General features: G+C 41.1%; 1 protein-coding gene across 11 annotated transcripts in view; it reads left to right on the forward strand.

The window, feature by feature from the left end:
* Positions 1-25,997, forward strand: part of HDAC4 (histone deacetylase 4) — a 469,205-nt gene that overhangs the window by 221,316 nt on the left and 221,892 nt on the right. For 10 of the 11 annotated variants that reach the window (XM_073306830.1, XM_073306829.1, XM_073306834.1 and 7 more), the window contains one exon: positions 25,033-25,277. In XM_073306830.1, coding sequence (XP_073162931.1) covers positions 25,033-25,277 — 245 coding nt within the window. Of the gene's footprint in view, positions 1-9,290; positions 9,395-25,032; positions 25,278-25,997 lie in introns of all 11 variants that reach the window. The other variant, XM_073306832.1, reaches the window with a different exon arrangement.

Consider the following 25,997-nt stretch of genomic DNA (forward strand, 5'->3'; position numbering starts at 1 on the left):
TGTCCCCCAGGTCAAATGTTCATATGTATTTGAAGTTTTCCCTTCCAGGGCAAGCTCATATTCCTGTCCCATCCCACCTCCACCTAGAAAGATGAAGTTAATTACGGTTTTCTCCTCTCCACCTGCCTTCTTGTCTTTCCCGAAGTAGACAGCTAAAAACACACATTCCAAGAAATTCAGGATGACCAAGAAACACAAATCTGAGAACTCGATAGCCTTTCCTGTTCAGAGGTAGGCAAAATCTCCTTCTCCTCTGAATCCAACAGGAAAGCCATCCCCCCCCCCCTTTTTTTTTTTAAACTGATGACTGGACTGTATTATAGAAAAGGTCCAGTCGACCCTGGATGTGTCAGATGAGGAAGAGGACAAAGTTTCGTTTAAAAAAGGAATCCACTAAAAATGAAAATATCCAAAAAAGGAGCTTGATTTAGCCACATATTTTTTTCATTGAATCTAGAATGTATTTCAAAGGGCTGTGCCCAGAGCACGATAAAACCAACAGCTGGACTTGACTTAAACTCTATAAAGTCTATCTAGCACAAATATACCAAACCTCAGTCCCCAGAAAAATCATGGAGCAGGTCCTCAAGGAATCAATCCTGAAGCACTTACACGAAAGGAAAGTGATCAGGAACAGTCAGCATGGATTCACCAAAGGAAGGTCATGCCTGACTAATCTAATTGCCTTCTATGATGAGATTACTGGTTCTGTGGATGAAGGCAAAGCAGTGGATGTATTGTTTCTTGACTTTAGCAAAGCTTTTGACACTGTCTCCCACAGTATTCTTGTCAGCAAGTTAAAGAAGTATGGGCTGGATGAATGCACTATAAGGTGGGTAGAAAGTTGGCTAGATTGTCGGGCTCAACGGGTAGTGATCAATGGCTCCATGTCTAGATGGCAGCTGGTATCAAGTGGAGTGCCCCAAGGGTCGGTCCTGGGGCTGGTTTTGTTCAATATCTTCATAAATGATCTGGAGGATGGTGTGGATTGCACTCTCAGCAAGTTTTCAGATGACACTAAAGTGGGAGGAGAGGTAGATACGCTGGAGGGTAGGGATAGGATACAGAGGGACCTAGACAAATTGGAGGATTGGGCCAAAAGAAATCTGATGAGGTTCAACAAGGACAAGTGCAGAGTCCTGCACTTAGGACGGAAGAATCCAATGCACCGCTACAGACTAGGGACCGAATGGCTCAGCAGCAGTTCTGCAGAGAAGGACCATGGGGTGACAGTGGACGAGAAGCTGGATATGAGTCAACAGTGTGCCCTTGTACCCAAGAAGGCCAATGGCATTTTGGGGTGTATAAGTAGGGGCATTGCCAGCAGATCGAGGGACGTGATCGTTCCCCTCTATTCGACATTGGTGAGGTCTCATCTGGAGTACTGTGTTCATTTTTGGGCCGCACACTACAAGAACGATGTGGATAAATTGGAGAGAGTCCAGCGAAGGGCAACAAAAATGATTAGGGGTCTGGAACACATGACTTATGAGGAAAGGCTGAGGGAACTGGGATTGTTTAGTCTGCAGAAGAGAAGAATGAGGGGGAATTTGATAGCTGCTTTCAACTACCTGAGAGGTGGTTCCAAAGAGGATGGTTCTAGACTATTCTCAGTGGTAGAAGATGACAGGACAAGGAGTAATGATCTCAAGTTGCAGTGGGGGAGGTTTAGGTTGGATATTAGGAAAAACTTTTTCACTAGGAGGGTGGTGAAACACTGGAATGCGTTACCTAGGGAGGTGGTAGAATCTCCTTCCTTAGAAGTTTTTAAGGTCAGGCTTGACAAAGCCCTGGCTGGGATGATTTAATTGGGGATTGGTCCTGCTTTGAGCAGGGGTTGACTAGATGACCTCCTGAGGTCCCTTCCAACCCTGATATTCTATGATTCTAAGGATAGATTTCTTTGTCTCCAGGCTGATACCACTCAAAGGCACTGCGTTTCTTAAAGACTCAATTGATAAAAGCATAGAGCAATGGCTTATAATGGGCCTTATGAAACTTTAGTATCTTCTCGCAGAGCCACTTTGGCCTGTGCAGTTGCGTCCAAAGCTGTTACCTCGGGTCAATAAAGCCTGTGCTCTCATCATTTTGAGGGCAATGACATCAAAACTCTTCAAACACTCTTGAAGGGCTTTTTAGTTGTCATGCTTGATCTAAAATATATTGTATTTGTTTCCTGTTACTCTGTGTTTTACACACTTCATCCCTAAAGATGAAGGCTAAATGAATTCTTAAATGTCTAGACAAGTTCAGCTTGTGACCAATGGGCCCTGAAGATAATCTGACTGGGTAATGCAGTTGAGTGTACAGTGCATCACCCTTTGTACACATAATTTCTTTCTTCATACCTCCATCATTTTGCCCAATAAAGAAACAAGCTCTTCTGGATATAATTCACAGATCTGGACTTCAGGGTCTGTGCTCTCACTTTATTCCATCTTGGCAACTTTCTGGCCAGAGGGAAGCAAAACCTTCTCAGAGGAGACTTTTTAAAGTTATTGTTACCTGGGTTTCCACTTCTTTATTATGCATTACAAAGTAGATTTGGTGGCTTCCTCAGGTTTTAGTCAGAGGATCCTGCCCTTGCTGTCTTGCTTTTCCTTCAAAATAATCCAAATTAAAACAAATGCTGCTAATCTTGGACACAGTCTTTGTTGTTCATAGAACTGATTATTCTCTTTCTTGTGTCTCTTACTGCTTACGATTTCTAATTAGTTCATTTCTAGTTTGTAACACTGTTTTTGTCTTGACTGATAATTGGTCTTCCAATAGAAGTACACATCTGCCAATCAGGAACATCCATCCCTTGGATTTTTCTACGTTGTTGCCCTTGTTTTCCCACTTAGGGGTCTAAGGCACCAAGCAGGCTGTTGGATCGCTAAAGAGAATTTTCATAATTCTGCCTCCATGCATAGGTTAGGTGGAATGATGTTTGTGTCCAGGTTGGTGCTTGCCCATTCCCTGAGGAGATTGTTTAATAGGTAAGACAGAATTGTCCTAAAAACTATTCACTACTTTTCATTTTTTGTAGGAGACACAAAATCCAACTTTCCATAGTATTTTGAGATTCCAGTACAAAGGAAAGAGTTGGATAAGCCATCTAGTCTTTGTTCTTGATCTTCAAAAGATCAAGATGGCTAGGCAGCAGTTCTGCAGAAAAGGACCTAGGGGTGACAGTGGACGAGAAGCTGGATATGAGTCAGCAGTGTGCCCTTGTTGCCAAGAAGGCCAATGGCATTTTGGGATGTATAAGTAGGGGCATAGCGAGCAGATCGAGGGACGTGATCGTTCCCCTCTATTCGACATTGGTGAGGCCTCATCTGGAGTACTGTGTCCAGTTTTGGGCCCCACACTTCAAGAAGGATGTGGATAAATTGGAGAGAGTCCAGCGAAGGGCAACAAAAATGATTAGGGGACTGGAACACATGAGTTATGAGGAGAGGCTGAGGGAGCTGGGATTGTTTAGCCTGCAGAAGAGAAGAATGAGGGGGGATTTGATAGCTGCTTTCAACTACCTGAAAGGGGGTTCCAAAGAGGATGGCTCTAGACTGTTCTCAATGGTAGCAGATGACAGAACGAGGAGTAATGGTCTCAAGTTGCAGTGGGGGAGGTTTAGATTGGATATTAGGAAAAACTTTTTCACTAAGAGGGTGGTGAAACACTGGAATGCGTTACCTAGGGAGGTGGTAGAATCTCCTTCCTTAGAGGTTTTTAAGGTCAGGCTTGACAAAGCCCTGGCTGGGATGATTTAACTGGTAATTGGTCCTGCTTTGAGCAGGGGGTTGGACTAGATGACCTTCTGGGGTCCCTTCCAACCCTGATATTCTATGATTCTATGATTCAATTTTAGTTTCCTGTTTGAATAAAACTTAAGAACTTACTAGAGGGATCTATATTCAAGTGGAAGTAATTTTAATTTAAAGATTTTACAAAAAAGGTGTGATTACATATTCCGTAAGCATTTTACAGGAATGCCTTTAGATTGTATTAAATATGAGGAAACAAGAGATGTTTCTTTGCAATGAGTAAGTAACATTAAAACCCCATCTGTTGTCCAAAGTTCAGCTCCTCATTTTGAAAACTTTCAGTGGGTGTTAGGATCATTAAGTTCAGTTCCAATTCAGGCTGAAATTTTCTCATATCCCAAAAATATTCCATTTCGTGTTCACATTGCAACCTGTGTGTTGGTTGTAGGGAATCCGTGCTGCCATTACTAGAAATGTGTGTGAATTCCAAGGAGGATGACCAAGGCTGTATTTGAATTCACCCCACACACATCCAAAGCATGCAAGTGTTGAGCTGTGCAGAACTAATAGCAACTGTGTTGAACTGAGATACCTTCTTTTCGAGCATGGACAAATTATCAGAAATGCTGTAGTCTGTGACAGCCAGTATTAATGTGCTGTGGGAGGCAAGTCTTTTTAGCCCAGTGATTTGTGGGTAACAGAATAGTTTGTATAAGTATTTCCTCTTTTTCATTTAAACACATGTACTGGTTTGGTCACACTCAACATTGTCTCTAAATTAAAAACCTTTGTTGTGATCATCTGTCTCTTAGCAAACACTGACTTTGAAGGTGGCTAGTAACACTGTAAATATTTGATTGTTTTATGTAACATACAGTCCGCAGGTAAGATCATTGATGGTAGGAAACCTCTCATAATAAAGACTAATAGTTCTAGATTTTGTAGTGTTTTTAATGCATTTTCTGAGAAGACATTATGCAGAAAGAGCAGGTGGATATTTGATATTAAGGGTTCTGTGAGATAAAAAGCAATGCTCTGCAGTTGATATTTCATTCATGTTTTAACTGTTAAATGTCCCAATTCAAAACTCACTACCTGAAGCACTGGTTAGGGGTTATGACATCATGCTAACATAAATCTCAATTTATTTTCTTTCTTTTTTTTCTAACGAACATTTCTAGTCTTGCATTGAAATGGATAGCTGGTTTCTTGACTTCCAGTTTAATGTGTGCTAATTTCATTAGCATATTTTAATAACAAACTCAATGATATGCAGAAAACTAGCATATTGTGGACTAAATACACCTCATGTGATAATCTTTCAAACATGATTATGATGCAATTCCATGTTTTCGTTTGTCTCATTATGGTTTACGGGAAAATATAATTCTTTTATGTTGGCACTGCAGTCAGATACTGCAGAAGCTTGTTTCTATAAATAGCCCTGATCTCACTGTCTTAGTGTTTCGGCGAGTTTTGACATTTACTGAAGTGTAGACAGTGGAAAGAGTGCTTTGCATGCACAATGAACCCTTCAGAACAGTACCAGGTGTTTTTTAGGGTTTTTGTTATTTTGTTTGACAGGCGTTGTTCTCTTTAGTGCTGACAAACACTGCATGGAAGCAGAAAAAGGGTATTTGAAAATTATATGGTGTGTTTAATTTTTTTAAGAGACACCAATAGAATACATAAGGATAGGCAAATATAAAATTTCACCCAGAAGAAAACTATCCTTACCTCATTTACGAGATGATTTGTACCAAATTAATGCTGTTTTTTGGAAACTGCATTCATGCCTTTGAAGTCTCCCAGCTGTTCAGTATACTTGTTCTTTTATGTGACATGTTTCTGACATGTGGAAATCGTTCTGACAATATTACCCTGCATTTTTAGGCTTTGAATAGTGCAACGGGTCAGCCTTGAGGAAATAAAATGTGAAATTAAACACCTCGACACATACAGTACTATTTCCAGTTCCATCTAGCAATGAAAACCACTGAAAATAATTCTTAGGGGAGATTTGTACACGTGCTTACTCATTCAGCTGCATCAGAAATAGCTGTCATCCTTTATTGTGTGCATCATACTATGCAAATACCTTGTTTTTTCAGAAAGGTAGTGTGTTTCATGGTAATAACTGAAAGACTGAGACCGGGGCTGCTTCATTTTATTTTTATTTTATACTGAAATACTTGACAAGCTGTATTGGCAGAATTTATCTGAAGGGCAACACTAGCATGGCAGTAATTAGAGGGAAGGCAAACTCATTAGTCAGAAACAAAGCTAAAGAAAGTCTTGAGAGGGTGGGGATGAAGGGAGGGAGGTTGAGCCAATAGTTTCTGGAAACCACTGGACTCCTAAATTCAGATACATTGATCCAGAAGGAGTGTGTTCCTCCCTGGTGTGTTGTGGTTTGAAATACACCAGGGACTACAGAGTTACTGTATGTGTTGAAATGCTCTTGTGCTGGGTTTTTGCACACTCTGTCTCCAAAGCTTGCTGTCTCTCAGGCACGTGGTGGTATGTCTGTACTCTATTTAATCTTGTTTTTCTTCCCCCAGCCTTGAGCAGAAACTTACCTTTGGTGTATTTATAGGAGACTGTGGTGATTAATGTAGCTTCTCCCTTGGATCAGGAGAAAAGTGAGGAGTAAACCAGACTTGGTGGCTAGATAGTTAGTATGCTGTAGATTCTGTGGAATTTGAGGTGAATGTCTGTCTGTGCATGTGCGTGTGAGAGTGTCACAAAGCAAAAGACTAGTTTAATACATCTGCGTTTGAAGTTGACATTGCACCCAAAGTGTAACAAAGGTATTGTCTTCTATTTTACCTTACATAAACTATTTTGTGAGAAATCTATTTATCAATTTAAAATTAATTCTGGGACATAAATTTCCTTTGAGTAAAATGTATCTAAGTAAACATTACACTGAAAATGAGAAGATTTTAATTGAGCTCTTAAATTTTTAGATACTGAGGGTATGTTTTGTTTAAAATAAGTGTTTTTTAATGCATGTTTTATGCTTTAATGTTCAGTGTTTTAAAGACTGCCAGGAACACTATATCAGAAAAGAGAAAAATGCAAATTCTTTTGAAGAAATGTAATGTAATTTTTTTATGTATAAATGTGACACTTCCCCCACTCCCTTTCAGAAAAAATATCTATACACACACATAGACAGAGATGCAATATTGCAGAAAGTTATTTGCCAGTGTGCTGGGGCAAGAAGAAAAAAAGAATACTAGTGCATGAAAATCCAGCAATGTGGTACTATATATAGACTTAATATGAAATAATTTAATGTAAAAAGATATCTTTCAGGAAAATATACGAGGAACATACTGTGTGAAAATATTCAATGTTTAGAGTGAACAGTTCATTATAGCAATTCTTAACCAACAAATGACTCCCATTAATCATATTTTGGGCAAACTATGAATTTCCAAATTTATCAGATGTAACATTTTTAACTAAGTGCCAGACTCTTAATGACTTCAACCGGTAAAGAGTGGGATGCTTTAGATCTTAGCTAATTTACAACATACATTTTCTTGGAAACCTCTAAATGTCTTCATTATTTTGGGGGAGAAGAATAGCACAGTGTGTTTTAGCATGTTATGAAAGTAATAGTAAGTGGAGAGACTGAACAGAATCCTTGCATATCTAGTGAAAAATAAATGCAGTGTCCTCCTTTTTACTGATTATTTTCCTACAGTGAGGGAAAAGATGTGGAGAACATAAGATAGTTTATTATTCATAATTGAGATCTTGTCTTTTAATTCATGGGTTTGGTATTTCTCATTAAAACTCTGAATATAGGCTTTGTGCTTTTGCTAACGTCATTAATCTGATTGTATTAATATGTTCTCAAGGCAGAACCTATAAAAGCAATTTTCTAGTCTACCATAAAATATTCATGAATACAGGCTTTTTTGTTTTGATGATGTGTTCATTAAGTAGAAAAGGTTTTATTGTTTTCAGGAGGGCTCTGCAGGTCAGAAGCATTCAGTGCTTCTGTTGGGAACTCATGGCATTTCAAGTAGTTTTTGAGACTGAAATAGTACGAGTCATGTTTGACGCACCACTCATTGAATACAATGAATGAGAATTATGGTTATGATCTCTGCAGCTGGCACACTGTGCTAGGACTTGAGACATTTTTTGTGGATTTGTTGCTCCATTGTATCTCTACTCAATATTAAAAATGTGACATTTGTTGAGTTTTCTCAGGAATATTAAACGGTCTTTTTTTTAACGTAATGGAACTTAAGCTGTTTTTACAGAGCAAATTAATTGTAATTTAGAGCTGAAAAGCTCTCTGAATTGCTCACTATACTCTTCTAAATACTCCAGTGGTTGAGTAATGCAAAGCTTTAGCTACTCCATTTGGTCTAATGCAGAACAGCTTAAGTATTGATTTCTTTTGCCATTTAATAGCATTTATTTTTTAAATTTAGTAACTCTGGCACTTGGGTCATGAATTAGTGTGTGAAGAAATTTTAGGTGCATATTTAGAACTGAAATTTCACTTAACGTGAATAATTTTGATGTAATGGTTCCTAAGTGAAGGTATGCAGATTAGCTCTGAAGATTAGCCAGACTGAGTAAACAACTTCCACCCGCATTTTAGAAATTCTAATCTTTATTTAGTGTTTCCATAAAGATGTATGCAGTACTGCCACCCCCAAATGTTCAGCTATCTTGTCAGGCCTACAAAAGTCATACACTGGACTTAAAAACCATGAAATTTAAGCACACAAACTTGGGAGTTCTTTTGATTTCCCTCTGGTTTTTGATCCTTTAGCATTCACAATTTCAAGTTCTTCTCTGCAACAATAAGGGCTAGAAACTTACTTAAAAAAAAATGGTGGGATTCTCTCATAAGAATTCTAAGCTGTGGCTGTAAGAAAAACACCAAACATTGAAAGATTCAGTAAAATTGTGAGAGCTAGCAAAATTGTGCGTAGTATTGTTCATTTTCATTATTTCCCTCTCAAAAGCTTTCTGAGGAGGGAACCCAAAGACAGCTGACTACTCTAGTATTAACTATTTCTTTAAGGTTTGGACTGTTTTATGATCATACACTGTATTTGATACAAAATTCCTGTATCTCATAATGGACAGAAGCTAGATTTGGTTGGACAGTCTAATTTGAGGCTAAATTCTGACTCTCACTGTTATGAAGTCAATACAGATTCTCCAGATTTACCCCAATATAACGAAGATCAGACTTTGCCCTCAGTAAATTATCTTCAGTAGATTCAGAATTACATAACATGAAAAACCAAATTGTGAGAAATGTATTGCCACCTATTTCAGATATAGTTATCGTGCAGATTTCATACTGTTCACTGTGAATATGATGAATCATACCTATAGTCCTCTTGGAGCAGAGGCTTTGTCTATTAAATCTAAGGCCTGGTCTATACTAAGGGGGGGGGGGCAAGCTAAGTTGGTCTAAGTTACACAACTTCAGCTATGAAAATAGCATACCTGAAGTTGACGTACTTAGAGCTACTTACCGTGATGTCTTCACTGTGGTAGGTCGACTGCTGACGCTCCCCCATTGACTCTGCCTATGTTTCTCGCGCTGGTGGAGTACCGGAGTCGACGGGAGAGCACTCGGCAGTCAATTTTTCGCTCCAGAGGTAAGTGTAGACATGCCCTTAAATGTTGTTTTGATGGAAGTGGTAAATTGGCTCCTTCACAACCACAATACATGTTGTTTCTGAAGATACGTTGTGCATACTCTAGCTGTTAGAATTTTTTTCTGCTGCCTGCTTTTTTGTGTGGATATTTTCATTAGTCTGCATTAAAGCATCCTGAGAGTTCTGGCAGGCTCTCAAAGATATGTACTCTAGGAATCTTACTGTGAAGATAGCCTTGTTCTATCTTGGGGGAAAAAACTTTCAAGTAACCGTGGTGGTGGAAATCCCATATTTAGGAAAATCAATTGTGTGCCTGTCCTTAAAATATTTTATACATTTGTATGTGTTTTCCAGGTTAGTATTTATGTTCAGAGATATTTGATAACACTGGAGGTCTGTCATTACTCTGCTAATTCTGAAGTCCTAGTCTCCGGTGTAGCTGGCCATCAGAGAACTCTCATAGAGCTGTGAACAGAATCTGTTGAACAGACTTCATAGTTGGAAGAGATCATAAGGGAAACATTAGGCCAAACTTCTTCTCAAATGATTTCTCCCCATCTGCTATAATGCACATTTTATGGCTCTATGTGAGCCAATAGTTTTTGAAGATTGAGGGAACTAGTTGAACATTAGTAAATGTATCTTCAGTCTTTAAAAAAAGAATCTGAATGCTTTTGTTCAGATTTTGGACTCTAGGAAACCGAATATTAATTTCAAACTGTAAAATTTCTTCCCCCTGCTCCCAAACCATTAATGTTCATATAGCATTGTTTAACTTTAGTACCTCCAAAAATTTATACTTAAATGCTGACACAATTCTAAACTCCCCCTTTTATGTCTGGCTATAAAATACCTAAACTGATGCATTATATCACAAACTCAAATTAAGAGCATCCATGCTAAACAAAATCTATGTTTAAACTGATTTACAGTAAAACTGGTACAACTTTGACTACAGATCAGTCCTTGGGGGGGAAGCTGTTGTATGGTGAGCTGTTTTGAAAATCTGGCCCATATTCTCTCTCTCTCTCCATTCTCATATGGCCCATGTTGTAGAGCATCTGAGAACCTCTCATGAGTAAGAACTACATTAGTGGTGTGTCTCTCTCACTTCCCTTTTTACTGACAAAGGCAGGGTTTTTGTGTTTTTTGTTTTGTGGTAAATTCGTTTTTGGAATCTTTCTCTTTTTCATTTATGAATGTGATAGTGCCATTGGGGGAGCGACTGTGATTTTTGACTATTTTAAAGGGTAGTACTTACAGACTTTAGCTGGCCTTGGAACCACAGCAGAGTGAATTGTAAACACAAATATAATATATAAAATAACCATTCCAACCTATCTAACAGAGGAGTTCAGACTTTTCCATAGGATGGTCCTTATTTTAATACAGAGACTGGCTCATGGCCATCTCTCCCCGCATTACTGGCCACATTGCATCCTTATGGCAACTATTGCAATTGCTTCCATGGAAAATTAATGTTTAATTTATTTTAGATGTCTTTTAATGGTTACAGTTAATAACAAGGAGGAATGAGCACTATGAACCATCAGTTGTTTCCTAGGCCACTAGGTTGGGAGCGACTGATCTAACCCAATAAACTGTAAAGATAGCCAGTTGTTTAATTACATATTTCACTCCCACACTTGAAGATAGTGTTACAGTCAGCATAGATTTGTCAGGAACAAATCGTGTCAAACCAACCTGATAGCTTTCTTTGACAGGGTAACAAGCCTTGTGCGTAGGGGGTAAGCGGTAGATGTGGTATATCTTGACTGTAGTAAAGCTTTTGATATAGTCTCGCATGACCTTCTCATAAACAAACTAGGGAAATGCAACCTAGATGGAGCTGCTATAAGGTGGGTGCATAACTGGTTGGAAAGCCGTTCCTAGAGAGTAGTTATCAGTGTTCCACAGTCATGCTGGAAGGGCATAACGAGTGGGGTCCTGCAGAAATCAATTCTGGGTCCTGTTCTGTTGAATATCTTCATCCATTTTTTAAAAAATGGTATAAAGAGCACACTTATAAAGTTTGTGGATGGTACCAAGCTGGGAGGGGTTGCAAGTGCTTTGGAGGATAGGATTAAAATTCAAAATGATCTGTACAAACTGGAGAAATGGCCTGAAGCAAATAGGATGAAATTCAATAAGGAAAATGCGAAGTACTCCATGTAGGAGGGAACAATCAGTTGCACACATACACAATGGGAAATGACTGCCTAGGAAGGAGTACTGCGGAAAGGGATCTGGGGTTCATAGTGGAGCACAAGCTAAATATGAGTCAACGGTGTAAAACTGTTGCAAAAAAAAAAGTGAACATCATTCTGGGATGTATTAGCAGGAGTGTTGTAAGGAAGACACGGAAAGTAATTCTTCCACTCTACTCCACGCTGATTAGACCTCCACTGGAGTATTGTGTCCAATTCTGGGCGCCACATTTCAGGAAAGATGTGAACAAATTGGAGAAAGTCCAGAGAATAGCAAGAAAAATGATTAAAAGTCTAGAAAACATGACCTATGAGAAAAGATTGAAAAAATTGGGTTTGTTTAGTCTGGAAAAGAGAAGACTGAGAGGGGACATAACAGTTTTCAAGGACACAAAAGTTTGTTACGGGGGGGGGGTCGGGGATTATTGTTCTTAACCTCTGAGGATAGGACAAGAAGCAATAGGCTTAAACTGCAGCAAGGGAGGTTTAGGTTGGACATTAGGAAAAACTTCCTAACTATCAGAGTGGTTAAGCACTGGAATAAATTGCCTAGGGAGGTTGTGGAATCTCCATAATTGGAGATTTTTAATAGCAGGTTAGACAAACACCTGTCAGGGATGGTCTAGACAATACTTAGTCCTGCCATGAGTACAGGGGACTGGACTAGATGACCTCTCGAAGTCCCTTCCAGTCCTATGATTCTATGACTACCTGTTTACCTGTTATACACAGTCTTTAAATTAGAATCACCCATACAAAAATCTCCTGTTCACAAATGGTCAGTGAACTCCAACCGAGATTCTTAGATTCATCTAGCTTTGTGATGATACCTGCATTTGAAACAGGATGCTATCTCTATGCTGCTGTTAGTGGTAAACAACTGTGTGTGAAACTACAGAGTGTAATGGTCTGTCATTTTCCCAAGCCAGATGTTCTATGGGAAATTTTCTATATTTTCTACAGTATGTTCCAGGGCACATACAAGATTCTAGTGGTGTCTATTTTCCTTTTTTGTGCTTCTGGATCTGGAGAGGAATGTGGGAGAGTGGGGGAAAAATGGAGCAGGGAAAAAAGACAAGAAGGAAAACAATAAGAAAGTGACTGGAGCAAGTTGTAGGATGAAAAATAGCATTTCCAGCAAACTGACCTTTTGTTGACATAGTATCCACTTAAAAAAAAAAAAGTCTCTCTTCCGCATAGTGGAATAGGTGGGCAGGTGTAAAACGAACAAAAGGAAGTATTTTTTCATACAACCTGTGGAACTCCTTGCCAGACGCTGTTGTGAAGGCCAAGACTGTAACAGAGTTAAAAAAAAACTAGATAAATTCATGGAGGAGAGGTCCATCAATAGCTATTAGCCAGGATGGGCAGGGATGGTGTCCCTAGCCTATGTTTGCCAGAAGCTGGGAATGGGCAATGGGATGGGTCACTTGATGATTACCTGTTCTGTTCATTCCCTCTGGGGCACCTGGCATTGGCCACTGTGGGAAGACAGGATACTGGGCTAGATGGACCTTTGGTCTGACCCAGTATGGCCATTCTTATGTTCTTATATGGGAAACCTCTAGGAACAACTAGGTGCTGCAGAAAGTGGTGTTGGTGATTCATTAGGTAGAACACTCTTCTGAGTCTGTAGTGCTTGGGCTAGATAATTACCTTTTGCTCATGTAAATTCCCTCAATACTTCCATCTGGAGAATCTCTCTCTCTCTTTAATACAAGTAACTTCATCTGCTAAACTACATTTTTGTGTGGTAAACAATTGCTACATTCCACCTTGGACGTGGCTGCATTTCACTGATGGTGTCAGTCATGTCATCTCTGTTCCTGTGTATAGTTTGGATATCAGCTTATGTGAAACACTTTTTTGACCTGCTACTGTCACTGGTAAAATTTAGGCAAATTGAAAACTTTGCATACAAAAAAAATCCAGCATACCTCTCTTCCCAGATAGACTGCACAAGTCCATAGTGTGAGTAAGTCTGTCTGTCTTCCCTGTCTTAGTTTTCATACCGTAATTTACTTTCCATTTCAATGGTTTCCACTTCTAAACATACAGTAACTCCTCGCTTAACATTGTAGTTATGTTCCTGAAAAATGTGACTTTAAGCGAAACAACGTTAAGCGAATCCAATTTCCCCATAAGAATTAATGTAAATAAGGGGGGAATAGGTTCCAGGGAAATTTTTTTCACCAGACAAAAGACTGTGTGTGTGTGTGTGTGTGTACACAGTATAAGTTTTAAATAATTTAATATTGGTACTCAGAGATGATGATTGGGAAGCTTGGTTGAGTGGTGAAGTCAGAGGGTGGGATATTTCCCAGGAATGCCTTACTGCTAAATGATGAACTAGCAGTCAACTGAGCCCTCAAGGGTTAACCCATTGTTGTTAATGTAGTCTCATACTCTGCAAGGCAGCATGAATGGAGGGAGGGCAGACAGAGACATACACAGTGTGTGTGTGTGTGAGAGAGGTGCGCATTGCCCCTTTAAGTACACTGACCCCACTCTAAGTACACTGCCTTTTTAATGACAGGTTTCAGAGGAACAGCCGTGTTAGTCTGTATTCGCAAAAAGAAAAGGAGTACTTGTGGCACCTTAGAGACTAACCAATTTATTTGAGCATGAGCTTTCGTGAGCTACAGCTCACTTCATCTGATGAAGTGAGCTGTAGCTCACGAAAGCTCATGCTCAAATAAATTGGTTAGTCTCTAAGGTGCCACAAGTACTCCTTTTCTTTTTGCCTTTTTAAGTAGATCAACAAGTTGAGACAGAAGCTGCTGCAGAAGCTCCCTCCGTCCTGAGCCCTGTCGTGTCCCCACCCTGCTCTATATGGGGTAAGTGGGGTGCAGAAGGAGGGGGGGAAAGGGGGGACACCCTGACGTTATCCCCCCTGTTCCCTTCCCACCCCTGCACAGCAAGCAGGAGACTCCGGGGAGTAGCTCCAAGGCAGAGAGCAGGAGCAGCACGTGGCAGGGACAGCTGAACTGCTGGCTTGATAGGCTGCTGGTAGTCTGCGGCACAAGGAACTTAGGGGAACAGGGATCTGATGAGGGGCTGCCAGCCCACCCTGGTTCCAAACCGCTCCCAGCCAGCTCCAACAGGCTGCTCTTCCTGCAAGCAGTAGACAAAGCAGGCGGCTGCCAAACGACGTTATAAGAGAGAATTGCGCAACTTTAAACTAGCATGTTGATCAGCAACATAACCTAATTGACCAGCAGCGTAACAACAAAACAGCATTAACTGAGGAATTTAAGTGAGGAATCACTGTACCCCCAAAATAGTCTCTGCTCCCTTGCAGAGTGTGCTGTTTTTGACGGGGTGGATAAGAGTTTGCTTTTCCAGACAAAGCTTTGCTTTTGACAAATGTCTAAGACAGTTCTGGCAGTGGAGCACCTCAGCCTAAGCCACAGCTTCCACCCCCTTCATATTCTGCTTTAGTTGTCATCTGTAGACCTTTTTCCATGCAGCTCACCTATACACAGGAATCTCTTCCTAAACCTGTCCACTATTCCTCCATGTCCCACCTTTAAATGCAAGACTAAAAATTCCTGGAAACAATCATCTTCTCTTAAAAAAAAAAAAAAAATTGTGTTCCATTCATTCCTTCAGGGGTGCCCCATTGAAAGCAGCACATCATGTAAAAGACAGCACTTTAGCACTGTCTGTGTAGCTATCACAAATCAAGAAATGTCAAAGTTAAGGCTATCCATGCAACATTAATGCTGTCAGCTTGTACATTTGCATTACAGTACAGTTTTTTAAATACATGATCACATTTTTTTTAACTGGACAAGGAGACGGAAACCTTCTCAGATCATAAGCACTATTTTCCTCCAATTTACCTGATTATGTGCAAAGTCAGGGTCCATAAAATCATCATATAGGAGAAGGTCCAGAACCAATCTTCAGCGGTAGCTGCAGTTTCCTTTCCCTTATTTATAGGGGGCTGAGAAGTCAATAACTACCTGGGAACTCGGTCCTAGAGGTCTCAGTTTTAGGTGGGCTGACAGAACCAGGCTCCAGAACAGTTCATAGATTTGTTTTGTTTAAGGGTTGAAGGGATCAGTAGATCATCTACTGTCTGATGTCCTATATTACACAGGCCATAAAATTTCAACCATTTATCCCTGTAATTAACTCAATCATTTGTGTTTAACTAAAGCATACATTCCAGAAAGGTGTCCAGTTTTGATCTGAAGACACAAAAATTGAAGACTCCACCACTTCCCTTGGTAGTTTATTCCAGTGGCTAATCACCCTCACCGTTAAACATTTGTGCCTTATTTCGAATTTGAATTTGTCTGGCTTTGGCTTCCAGCCATTGTTTCCCATGTCTGTCTCTGCTCGATGAAAAAGCTTTTACCCAGTATTTCATCTCTGTGATGGTTCCTATGCACTGTAATTCAAGTCAGCTCTTGATCACCTTTTTGAGAAGCTGAACAAATTGAGCACTCAAAGGACATTTCTAACAAGTGGGATGATGCACCCCACAGGCATGTGGTATCTAAAGCACACTAGCATGTTGTATGCTAATTGGTCTGTGTAGACCCTGTTGGTGTTTCCTGAAAGTTCCCTACTGCTCTCTAGGCAACCTTCACTGTGTTACGAGCAGGTTCTACATGAGCCAATTAATGCACAACTTGTTAGTGCACTGTTGGTATTACACCCCCACCCCCAAAAGCATATTACCCCACCTTGTAGACACGTCCTAAGTTTCTCACTGTAAGACAGCCCTCAAATTGTGTTTGTGGCTTTTTTCTGCACCTGCTCCAATTTTTCAACATCCTTTTTAAATGTGAACACCAGAAGTGTGCACAGCATTCTAGTAATGGTCTCACCAATGCCATATACAGAGTTAAAAATCACCTCTCTGTTCCTGTTCACTGATCCCCTTTTTATACATCCAGGGCTTGTGTTAGCCCTTTTTGCCACAACTTCGCATTGCTTGTCCACTATGACCTCTACATCCTTTTCTGAGTGACTGTTTTCCAGGATACAGTTCCCCATTCTGTAGATGTGGCCTGGATTCTTCGTTCCTAGCTGTCTGACCTTGCACTTGGCTGTATTAAAATGTATTTTGTGTGAATGGCCTTAGCTTACCAAGTAATCCACATCACCATGAATGACTGTTTTAGCCTCCTCATTATTTGCCGTTCCTTCAATATTTTCTTTCAGTAGTGGTTTTATATTTACTTCCAGATAATGGATAAAAACATTGAAGAACATTAAGCCCATGGAAGGCCCAATAAAATCACCCCTATTTGATGATGAAGGATATTTGTGAATGGTATTTTCAGGGTATTTGTTATGTTGATGGCCTAATACAGCTTTGGAGTGAGAGCTGGCCATCCATCCTGTTGGATATGACCAGACCAGTGCGGAGAGGGAGATAGGAAGAGTACCAGGGTGCAAGTAGGCTGGTATGGCGTACCTGTAAGAAGTGGCCGCCAGTATTGGCACATATGTAGCCAATGTAAAAGTGCCGGTGCGGCAGCGCTTTAACGTCGCTGCGCCTTTTGCCCCCTCCCGCTGGCGGCCCTGCCCCGAGCGGCCCGGGCCAGGCAGCGTGGATGGGCTGGCTGGGGTAAGCCGACCCCCAGCCCTGCCCCTTCCGCCCAAGGCCCCGCCCCTTCTGGGGGCCAGGAGTCGGGCCTCTGTACTGGTAAGTCCTCTACGTTACTTTCACCCCTGAAGAGTACATTTTAAAAGATGATTTGTGTACAGAATACTCCCCTTACCACTGCTCGGTGGGGCATTTAGAACAAAACCCGAACTTAGTATTTATATTTGATAGATATTTGCAGGTGACATTTAAGGACACATCAAAGTCAACTTGTTTTGCAGCCATGTCTCACTTCCATAGGGAAGTGACTGATATAAAACCCATAATGAAGCAACCAGTCTTAAAGTAGAATGAGTTTAATCTTGCATAAAATGAAAGCTTTCATTTTAGATGTTAGTTGACGTTTCCTTGTATTGTATGACCATTAGTTATCTTTCTGGTGGCCAGCATCTCAGTTAGAATGGTTAGCAAGCTGGCCGTTTTATGTACGATGGAATGATTTATTTTTCCCTAGACAAAGTGCTTTATAGACCCGCACCCCAATTTGTTTCTCAGAACAATTTGCCCTTCTATGTAAATCATGATGTTATCCATCTTTTAGTTTGTCCTAATTCTTTGCTGCTTGGGGGAGATTTAGCTTCATGCCTCAGTTCTCATCAGATTCTGTCAAATAGTTTCTGACCCAAACACAGTTATGTGGGCAAAAACAAAGCCCTGTTTATTTTCTATAGAGGACATATAAGCAGTCAAATATTGCAGTCCACATGAGTAAAATTTGCTATCAAAGAACCTTTGAGTCATTTCAACTGATTTCTCTTATCCCTTCTTGAGCTAGTTCAGTCAGAGAAGTGACTGCTTCTCAGGCAGAGAAAAAAATTCATGTGAAGAAATTTACAAGATGGTGACCTACTATACGCATCTCTGTTCCTTTATTGAACATTGTTAAGGCTACGATTTAGTCACGGAGGGCAGATTCTGTGATTCTACCGGACCTACGTGACTTCTTCAGCTTCAGCTGTCAGGGGCTGGAGATGGGGCTGGAGGCGAGACTGTGCCCCCCTGCCTTGCAGCTGGGGCTGGAACCAGGACCCTGCAGCCGCTGCCCTGTGGCTTGTGCCAGGCCAGTGCATGCCCAGGGCCATGCGCCCCACCCCCTGGCTGCGGCTGGGTGTGACGAGGGCTGCAGCAGGGGCTGTGCACCCCGGCCCTGCAGCTTTCACCGGGGCCACGCATCCTGGTCTTGCAGCCAGGGCTAGGCACCCCCCCGCCATGGCTGCAGCCAGGGCCATACATCCCTGTCCCGCAGCTGCAGCTAGCTCCAGAGTGGGGGCTGCGCTCTCCCCATGGCTGTGCGCCCCCCATGGCTGCACCCCCAGCTGCAGCATTTCCCCATTACATGTATAGGAAATTTCTCATGTACCACTGAAACCCTATAATAGGTTAAAATGGCTTATATGAGACCACTGTATGTCTCATCAAAAACGATAGCCTGAAATGTTTGTAGTTCTAAGCAGAAACATTATTGAAAATTTACCCAAAGACCACATTTTTATACTTCGATAATTTGACAAACGTTTTGTTAGCAGAAGTATTTTCCAAGATGTTGCATGTTCTAATTGTAAATAAACTTAGTAAATCGTTCTGAAGAGGACTAAGGATTTTTTGTAAGGTTAAATTTACATATATTTTAAAGATTTTTTTTAACACATATAGGTTTTCATATAAATATAAACATATCAGAGGAGATACTGAGTTTTCTTATGTAGCAAAACATCAAAAATACAGCAAATATAAACAGCTGTAATATTCGGTACAGAATTGGAATTTTGGTTGCAATTTTGAATATTTAGATGATGGTGGATGGTTGTGGTTGTAAAAGGAAAAACAGTGGAAATATATTGAGATCAATGTTACTGCAGTGTTTTCACTAAACACCTGCCATGTTTGCTTCTTTATGAAAAGTTCCCAGTTCTCAGTGACATGCTCTGAGTAGCCAAATCACTAATTCTTTAATATGCCAAGTATTCAAGTACATTTTTATACCCTCTTTATTCCTGGATCCTGATTATTCAAAGGCTCGTCTCCCAACAGATGCTACGCTGTACAAAGGGGTATGATGTGGCTTTCCTAGGTATCCATCTGTTTTAGAACCCCTGCATTAACTGCTAGTACACTGAACTGTATTTAGTGCTTCTCTGTTACACTACGGTTTTTCCCCCATGGAAAGGGAGTGTTCTTTGGACATCTGTGATCTTCACCTGACATTTGAATTTTTCCCATTTCCCTGTAAATTTTTGGCCACAACTATATCCCATAAAATAGATTTAATTTAGCGGTTTTGCATTAAGTATGTAATAATATTAATACCCTACCGAGCTCTTATCTTTAGATCTTTAAAAAGGTCAATATCATCTCCTTTTGTGGATGGGGAAACTGAGGCATTGGGAAGAAAGTTACTTAGGCAGCATCACCCATCAGAACAGTGGAAGTCAGGAATTGACATCAGGTCTTCAGTTAGTACTCTGTGTACTAGGTCTCCCTAGATTAATATGAGTTTCTCACTTAGTGTGCAGCTCCTATGATGTTGTTAAACTGTGGGTCCTCTTTAGGATTACCAGGTATCAGGTTTTCGACTGGAATGCCCAGTCGAAAAGGGACCCTGGTGGCTCCAGATAGCACCGCTGACTGGACCATTGAAAGTCCGGTTGGTGGGGCTGACAGGCTCCCTACCCGGCTCCGCACTTCCCAGAAACGACAACATGTCCCTTGGCTCCTAGGCGTAGGCATGGCCAGATGGGCTCCATGGGCTGCCCGAACACCAGCTCTGCAGCTTCCATTGGTCGGGAATTGCGGCCAATGGGAGCTGTGGGGGTTGACGCCAGTGGGAGGAGGCAGAGTGCACTGCACAGAGCCACCTAGCCGCTGTCCTTGCACCTAGGAGCCGGAGGGACATGTTGATGCTTCTGGGGAGCCGCTAGAGGTAAGTGCTGCACCTCTGATCTCTTCCTGTACCCCATCCCCATATCCCAGCCCTGTGCCCCCTCCTGCACTGAAACGCCCTTCCGGGAGTGTCTCTGTTCAGTTCATGATTTTTAGTGTCTAGCAGAGTAATGCATTTAAGTTCCCGGGCTCCTTTTTTGAAAGTGTTCAGGTTTCCTTTGAGGATGAGGACTGATAGGTCAGCTCTGGAGTGATCATAGTACCTTAGGTGGTCCCTTACAACAGTGGTTCTCAACCAGGGGTCAGGGGCCCCCTGGGGGCCGTGAGCAGGTTTCAGAGGGTCCGCCAAGCAGGGCCAGTGATAGACTTGCTGGGGCCCAGGGCAGAAAGCCCAAGTCCCACTGCATGGGGCTGAAGCCTGGGGCCCTGAGCCCTGCTACCTGGGGCTGAAGCAGAAGTCTGAGCAACTTAGCTTCTCAGAAATGCTTCCAGTTCCACGCACAGGGCCAGCTGGGCAGGCAGAGCTTCAGAGTCGCAATGCGTGGATGAGACGATGGTGTAGAGAGGAGGGGTTTAGATTTATTAGGAACAGGGGAAACTTTTGGGATAGCAGGAACCTATACAGGAAGGATGGGCTCCACCTAAACCAAAGTGGATCCAGACTGCTGGCACTTCACATTAAAAAGGTTGCAGAGCAGTTTTTAAACCAAGGGATGGGGGAAAGCCGATTGCTGCAGAGGCGCAAGTGGATTGGACAGAGACTTCTATTAGAAGAGAGTCTATTGATAGAGATTCTCTAGGTTTTAGTCAGGAGGAGAGGATGGAAGAGGATAAAGTATGGGCCAGATCAGACGAGAAACATTCACAGAAAGAATATGACACATCAGAAAAGGGCAGACAAATAAACAGTGACAAGTTTTTAAAGTGCTTGTACACAAATGCTAGAAGTCTAAATAATAAGATGGGTGAACGAGAGTGCCTCGTGTTAAAGGAGGATATTGATATAATAGGCATCACAGAAACCTGGTGGAGTGAGGACAATCAATGGGGGAGAATCATTCCGGGGTACAAAATATATCAGAAGGACAGAACAGGTCGTGCAGGGCGGGTAGAGTGGCACTATATGTGAAAGAAAATGTAGAATCAAATGAAGTAAACTTAAATGAATCCAAATGTTCCATAGAATCTCTATGGGTAGTAATTCCATGCTCTAATAAGAATATAACACTAGGAATCTATTATCGACCACCTGACCAGGACAGTGATAGTGACGATGAAATGCTAAGGGAGATTAGAGAGGCTATCAAAATAAAGAACTCAATAATAGTGGAGGATTTCAATTATCCCCATACTGACTGGGTACATGTCACCTCAGGATGAAATGCAGAGACAAAATTTCTCGATACTTTACATGACTACTTCTTGGAGCAGCTGGTACAGGAACCCACAAGGGGAGAGGCACCTCTCAATCTAGCCCTGAGTGGAGTGCAGGATCTGGTCCAAGAGGTAACTATAACGGGACCGCTTGGAAATAGTGACCATAGTATAATAACATTTAACATTCCTGTGGTGGGAAGAACACCTCAACAGCCCAACACTGTGGCATTTAATTTCAGAAAGGAGAACTATGCAAAAATGAGGCGGTTAATTAAACAGAAATTAAAAAGTACAGTGACTAGAGTGAAATCCCTGCAAGCTGCATGGTCACTTTTCAAAGACACTATAATAGAGGCTCACCTTAAATGTATACTCCAAATTAAAAAAACACAGTAAAAGAATTAAAGAGCCACCGTGGCTTAACAACCATTAAACGAAGCAGTGAGAGATAAAAAGGCACATTTTGAAAAATGGAAGTCATATCCTAGTGAGGTAAATAGAAAGGAGCATAAACACTGCCAAATTAAATGTAAAAATTTAATAAGAAAAGCTAAAAAGGAGTTTGAAGAACAGCTACCCAAAACCTCAGAAGGTAATAACAAAATGTTTAAGTACATCAAAAGCAGGAAGCCTACTAAACAACCAGTGGGGCCCCTGGATACAAAAGGAGCACTTAAAGACAATAAAGTCATCGCAGAGAAACTAAATGAATTCTTTGCTTCAGTCTTCAGGTCTGAGGACGTTAGGGAGATTCCCAAACCTGAGCCATCTTTTGTAGGTGGCAAATCTGAGGGATTGTCACAGATTGAAGTGTCATTAGAGGCTGTTTTGGAATTAATTGATAAATTTAACAGTAACAAGTTACCGGGACCAGATGGCATTCACCCAAGAGTTCTGAAAGAACTCAAATGTGAAATTGCGGAACTATTAGCTGGTTTGTAACCTGTCCTTTAAATCCGCTACTGTACCCAATGACTGGAAGATAGCTAATGTAATGCCAATATTTATGAAGGGCTCTAGAGGTGATCCTGGCAATTATAGACCAGTAAGTCTAACATCAGTACCGGGTAAATTAGTTGAAACAATAGTAAAGAATAAAATTGTCAGACACACAGAAGAACATAAGTTGTTGCGCAAAAGTCAACATGGTTTCTGTAAAGGGAAATCATGTCTTACTAATCTATTAGAGTTCTTTGAGGCGGTCAACAAACATGTGGGCAAGGGGGATCCAGTGGACATAGTGTAATTAGATTTCCAGAAAGCCTTTGACAAGGTCCCTCACCAAAGGCTCTTATGTAAATTAAGTTGTCATGGGAGAAGAGGGAAGATCCTTTCATGGTTTGAGAACTGGTTAAAAGACAGGGAACAAAGGAATAAATGGTAAATTTTCAGAACGGGGAGGGGTAGGAAACTAGTGGTGTTCCCCAAGGGTCAGTCCTAGGACCAATCCTATTCAACTTATTCATAAATGATCTGGAGAAAGGGGTAAACAGTGAGGTGGCAAAGTTTGCAGATGATACTAAACTGCTCAAGATAGTTAAGTCCAAAGCAGACTGTGAAGAACTTCAAAAAGATCTCACAAAACTAAGTGATTGGGCAACAAAATGGCAAATGAAATTTAATATGGATAAATGTAAAGTAATGCACACTGGAAAAAATAATCCCAATTATACATACAATATGATGGGGGCTAATTTATCTACAACTAATCAGGAGAAAGATCTTGGAGTCATCGTGGACAGTTCTCTGAAGACGTCCATGCAGTGCACAGCGGCAGTCAAAAAAGCAAACGGAATGTTAGGAATCATTAAAAAAGGCATAGAGAATAAGACGGAGAATATCTTATTGCCCTTATATAAATCCATGGTACGCCCACATCTTGAATACTGCGTACAAATGTGGTCCCCTCGTCTCAAAAAGGATATACTGACATTGGAAAAGGTTCAGAAAAGGGCAGCTAAAATGATTAGGGGTTTGGAACGGGTCCCATATGAGGAGAGATTAAAGAGGCTAGGACTTTTCAGCTTGGAAAAGAGGAGACTAAGGGGGGATATGATAGAGGTATATAAAAACATGAGTGGTGTGGAGAAAGTGAATAAGGAAATGTTATTTACTTGTTCCTATAATATAAGAACTAGGGGCCACCAAATGAAATTAATGGGCAGCAGGTTTAAAACAAATAAAAGGAAGTTGTTCTTCACTCAGTGCTCAATCAACCTGTTGAACTCCTTGCCTGAGGAGGTTGTGAAGGCTAGGACTATAACAGGGTTTAAAAGAGAACTGGATAAATTCATGGAGGTTAAGTCCATGAATGGCTATTAGCCAGGATGGATAAGGAATGCGCGGAGGGATAGCTCAGTGGTTTGAGCATTGGCCCTGCTAAACCCAGGTTGTTAGTTCAATCCTTGAGGGGGGTATTTAGGGATATGGGGTAAAAATCTGTTGGGTGATTTAATTGGGGATTGGCCCTGCTTTGAGCAGGGGGTTGGACTAGATAATCGCCTGAGGTCCCTTCCAACCCTGATATTCTGTGATTCTATGAATGGTATCCCTAGCCTCTGTCAGAGGGTGGAGATGGATGGCAGGCGAGAGATCACGTGATCGTTATCCATTAGGTTCACTCCCTCTGGGGCACCTGGCATTGGCCACTGTCGGTAGACAGGATACTGGGCTGGATGGACCTTTGGTTTGACCCAGTATGGCCGTTCTTATGGTGTCCCTTGTGGTATGGGCCTCTGGATAATTGCCTGCTTGCTACCCCCTAGTGCCGGCCCTCTCTTTTATATTCAGAAAACAAGTTATTGTGGCACAGGTGGACCGTGGAGTTTTTATAACATGTTTGGGGGGCCTCAGAAAGAGAGAGGTTGAGAACCCCGCCTTACAATAAATGTGCTAATTACTTATGCTAACAATCTGTTCCACCTTGCAGTTTGCTGTGAGGCTGGGAGTACCTCCTTTCCCAGACCGGAAGAAGAGCTCTGTGTGGCTCAAAAGCTTGGCTCTCTCTCCAACAGAAGTTGGTCTAATAAAAGATATTACCTGACCCACCTTGTCTCTCTAATATCCACACTGACATGGCTAGAATTACACTGCATAAAGCAGTTGAGGTGTACACTTCTATTTTACCAAGTTTTCCTAAAGCCCAGTGTCCCACTTACTGGCTTGCTTTTGGCTAAAAGCATTATTAACCCAGTTTATTTGGGAAACTTTCGTTGGTGCAAACTTGCAATGAGATCAAGAGAGCTCATGTGCAATTTGTTGAAAACACCATACATCATATTCCTTGCTATACTTGTTTTTGGATAACACAGGTTTTTTCCAAAAGAGAGAGGGCATGTTTTGCTTTTAAAACAAGCTACCATCTCAGGGAGTGAATAAATTGTCAAACCTAGATTGTGTGTCCTTTTACAATATGAAATATAAGAGAGATGGTGTTCTTGAATCAGGTATTGTGGTTCCTAGAATGTCTTCTAAAAGCCAAAGCTAAATTCACTATTGAATGGGAAATAGGTTGATGACTTCTTTTTTTTTTTTTTTCCATTTTGCAGTTGATGTGAACACAGCACTGCCCTTGCAAGTTGCACCAACTTCGGTCCCCATGGATCTCCGCTTGGACCACCAGTTTTCCATGCCAGTGACGGAACCTACACTCCGAGAACAGCAACTCCAGCAGGAACTCCTGGCTCTCAAACAAAAACAACAAATTCAGAGACAAATCCTTATAGCTGAGTTCCAGAGGCAGCATGAGCAACTTTCCCGTCAGCATGAGGCTCAGCTACATGAACATATAAAAGTAAGTGATTGAAACACAGCTGTGAGCAGTGGGTAGAAATACTAATTTTAAAAAAATGCTCTAAATGCAGATGAACTTGTTTGAAAGGTGGAGAAGCAGTGGGACTGGTAACCCCTGTTTAGAGAATCATATCTATAGGTTTAATACAGAGAACCAAGTACCAACATTTTAACAATGAGAGATTAAATTTAGGTTCCAGTCTCGTAGGTCCTTATTGAGCACCTAAATAAGTGGCCTGACTTTCAAAAGTGCTGAACTGCCCAACTACTCCCATCAACCCACTTATTTAGAGGCCTAAGTGTGAATTTAGGAGCCTGCAGTTAGGATTTCATTTTTGAAAAATCTTGGCCTAAATAAAGAAACCGAGCCCCTTTTATTGACAAAATGGCTATTGAGAATAGAACTTGTAGGAAACCAATGTTACTGTTCTGCCTAATATCTAAATGTAAAAGTGCACTTAAAAGTTAGTGACCATAAGTTTTAGATTGAGGGAAAATATTTTGTATGTGATATGATTCCAAAATCAATCTCACCTGATGGATGCTTTATATAGCCAATATTTGTAGCATTCAGTAGGAAAGTCAAACGAAGGATTGGGTTTGAATGTAAACATTTGTGATTGAGATATTAGAGTCTATATTCGGGGTAGTCATTGCAGTTTATTTTCCTATGGCTTATAAACTCTTTGAGGCAGGGCACAAATATGGTGTTTTTATAATG

The sequence above is a fragment of the Lepidochelys kempii genome, chromosome 11, assembly GCF_965140265.1.
Source record: "Lepidochelys kempii isolate rLepKem1 chromosome 11, rLepKem1.hap2, whole genome shotgun sequence".
In the NCBI taxonomy this organism is placed as follows: Eukaryota; Metazoa; Chordata; order Testudines; family Cheloniidae; genus Lepidochelys; species Lepidochelys kempii.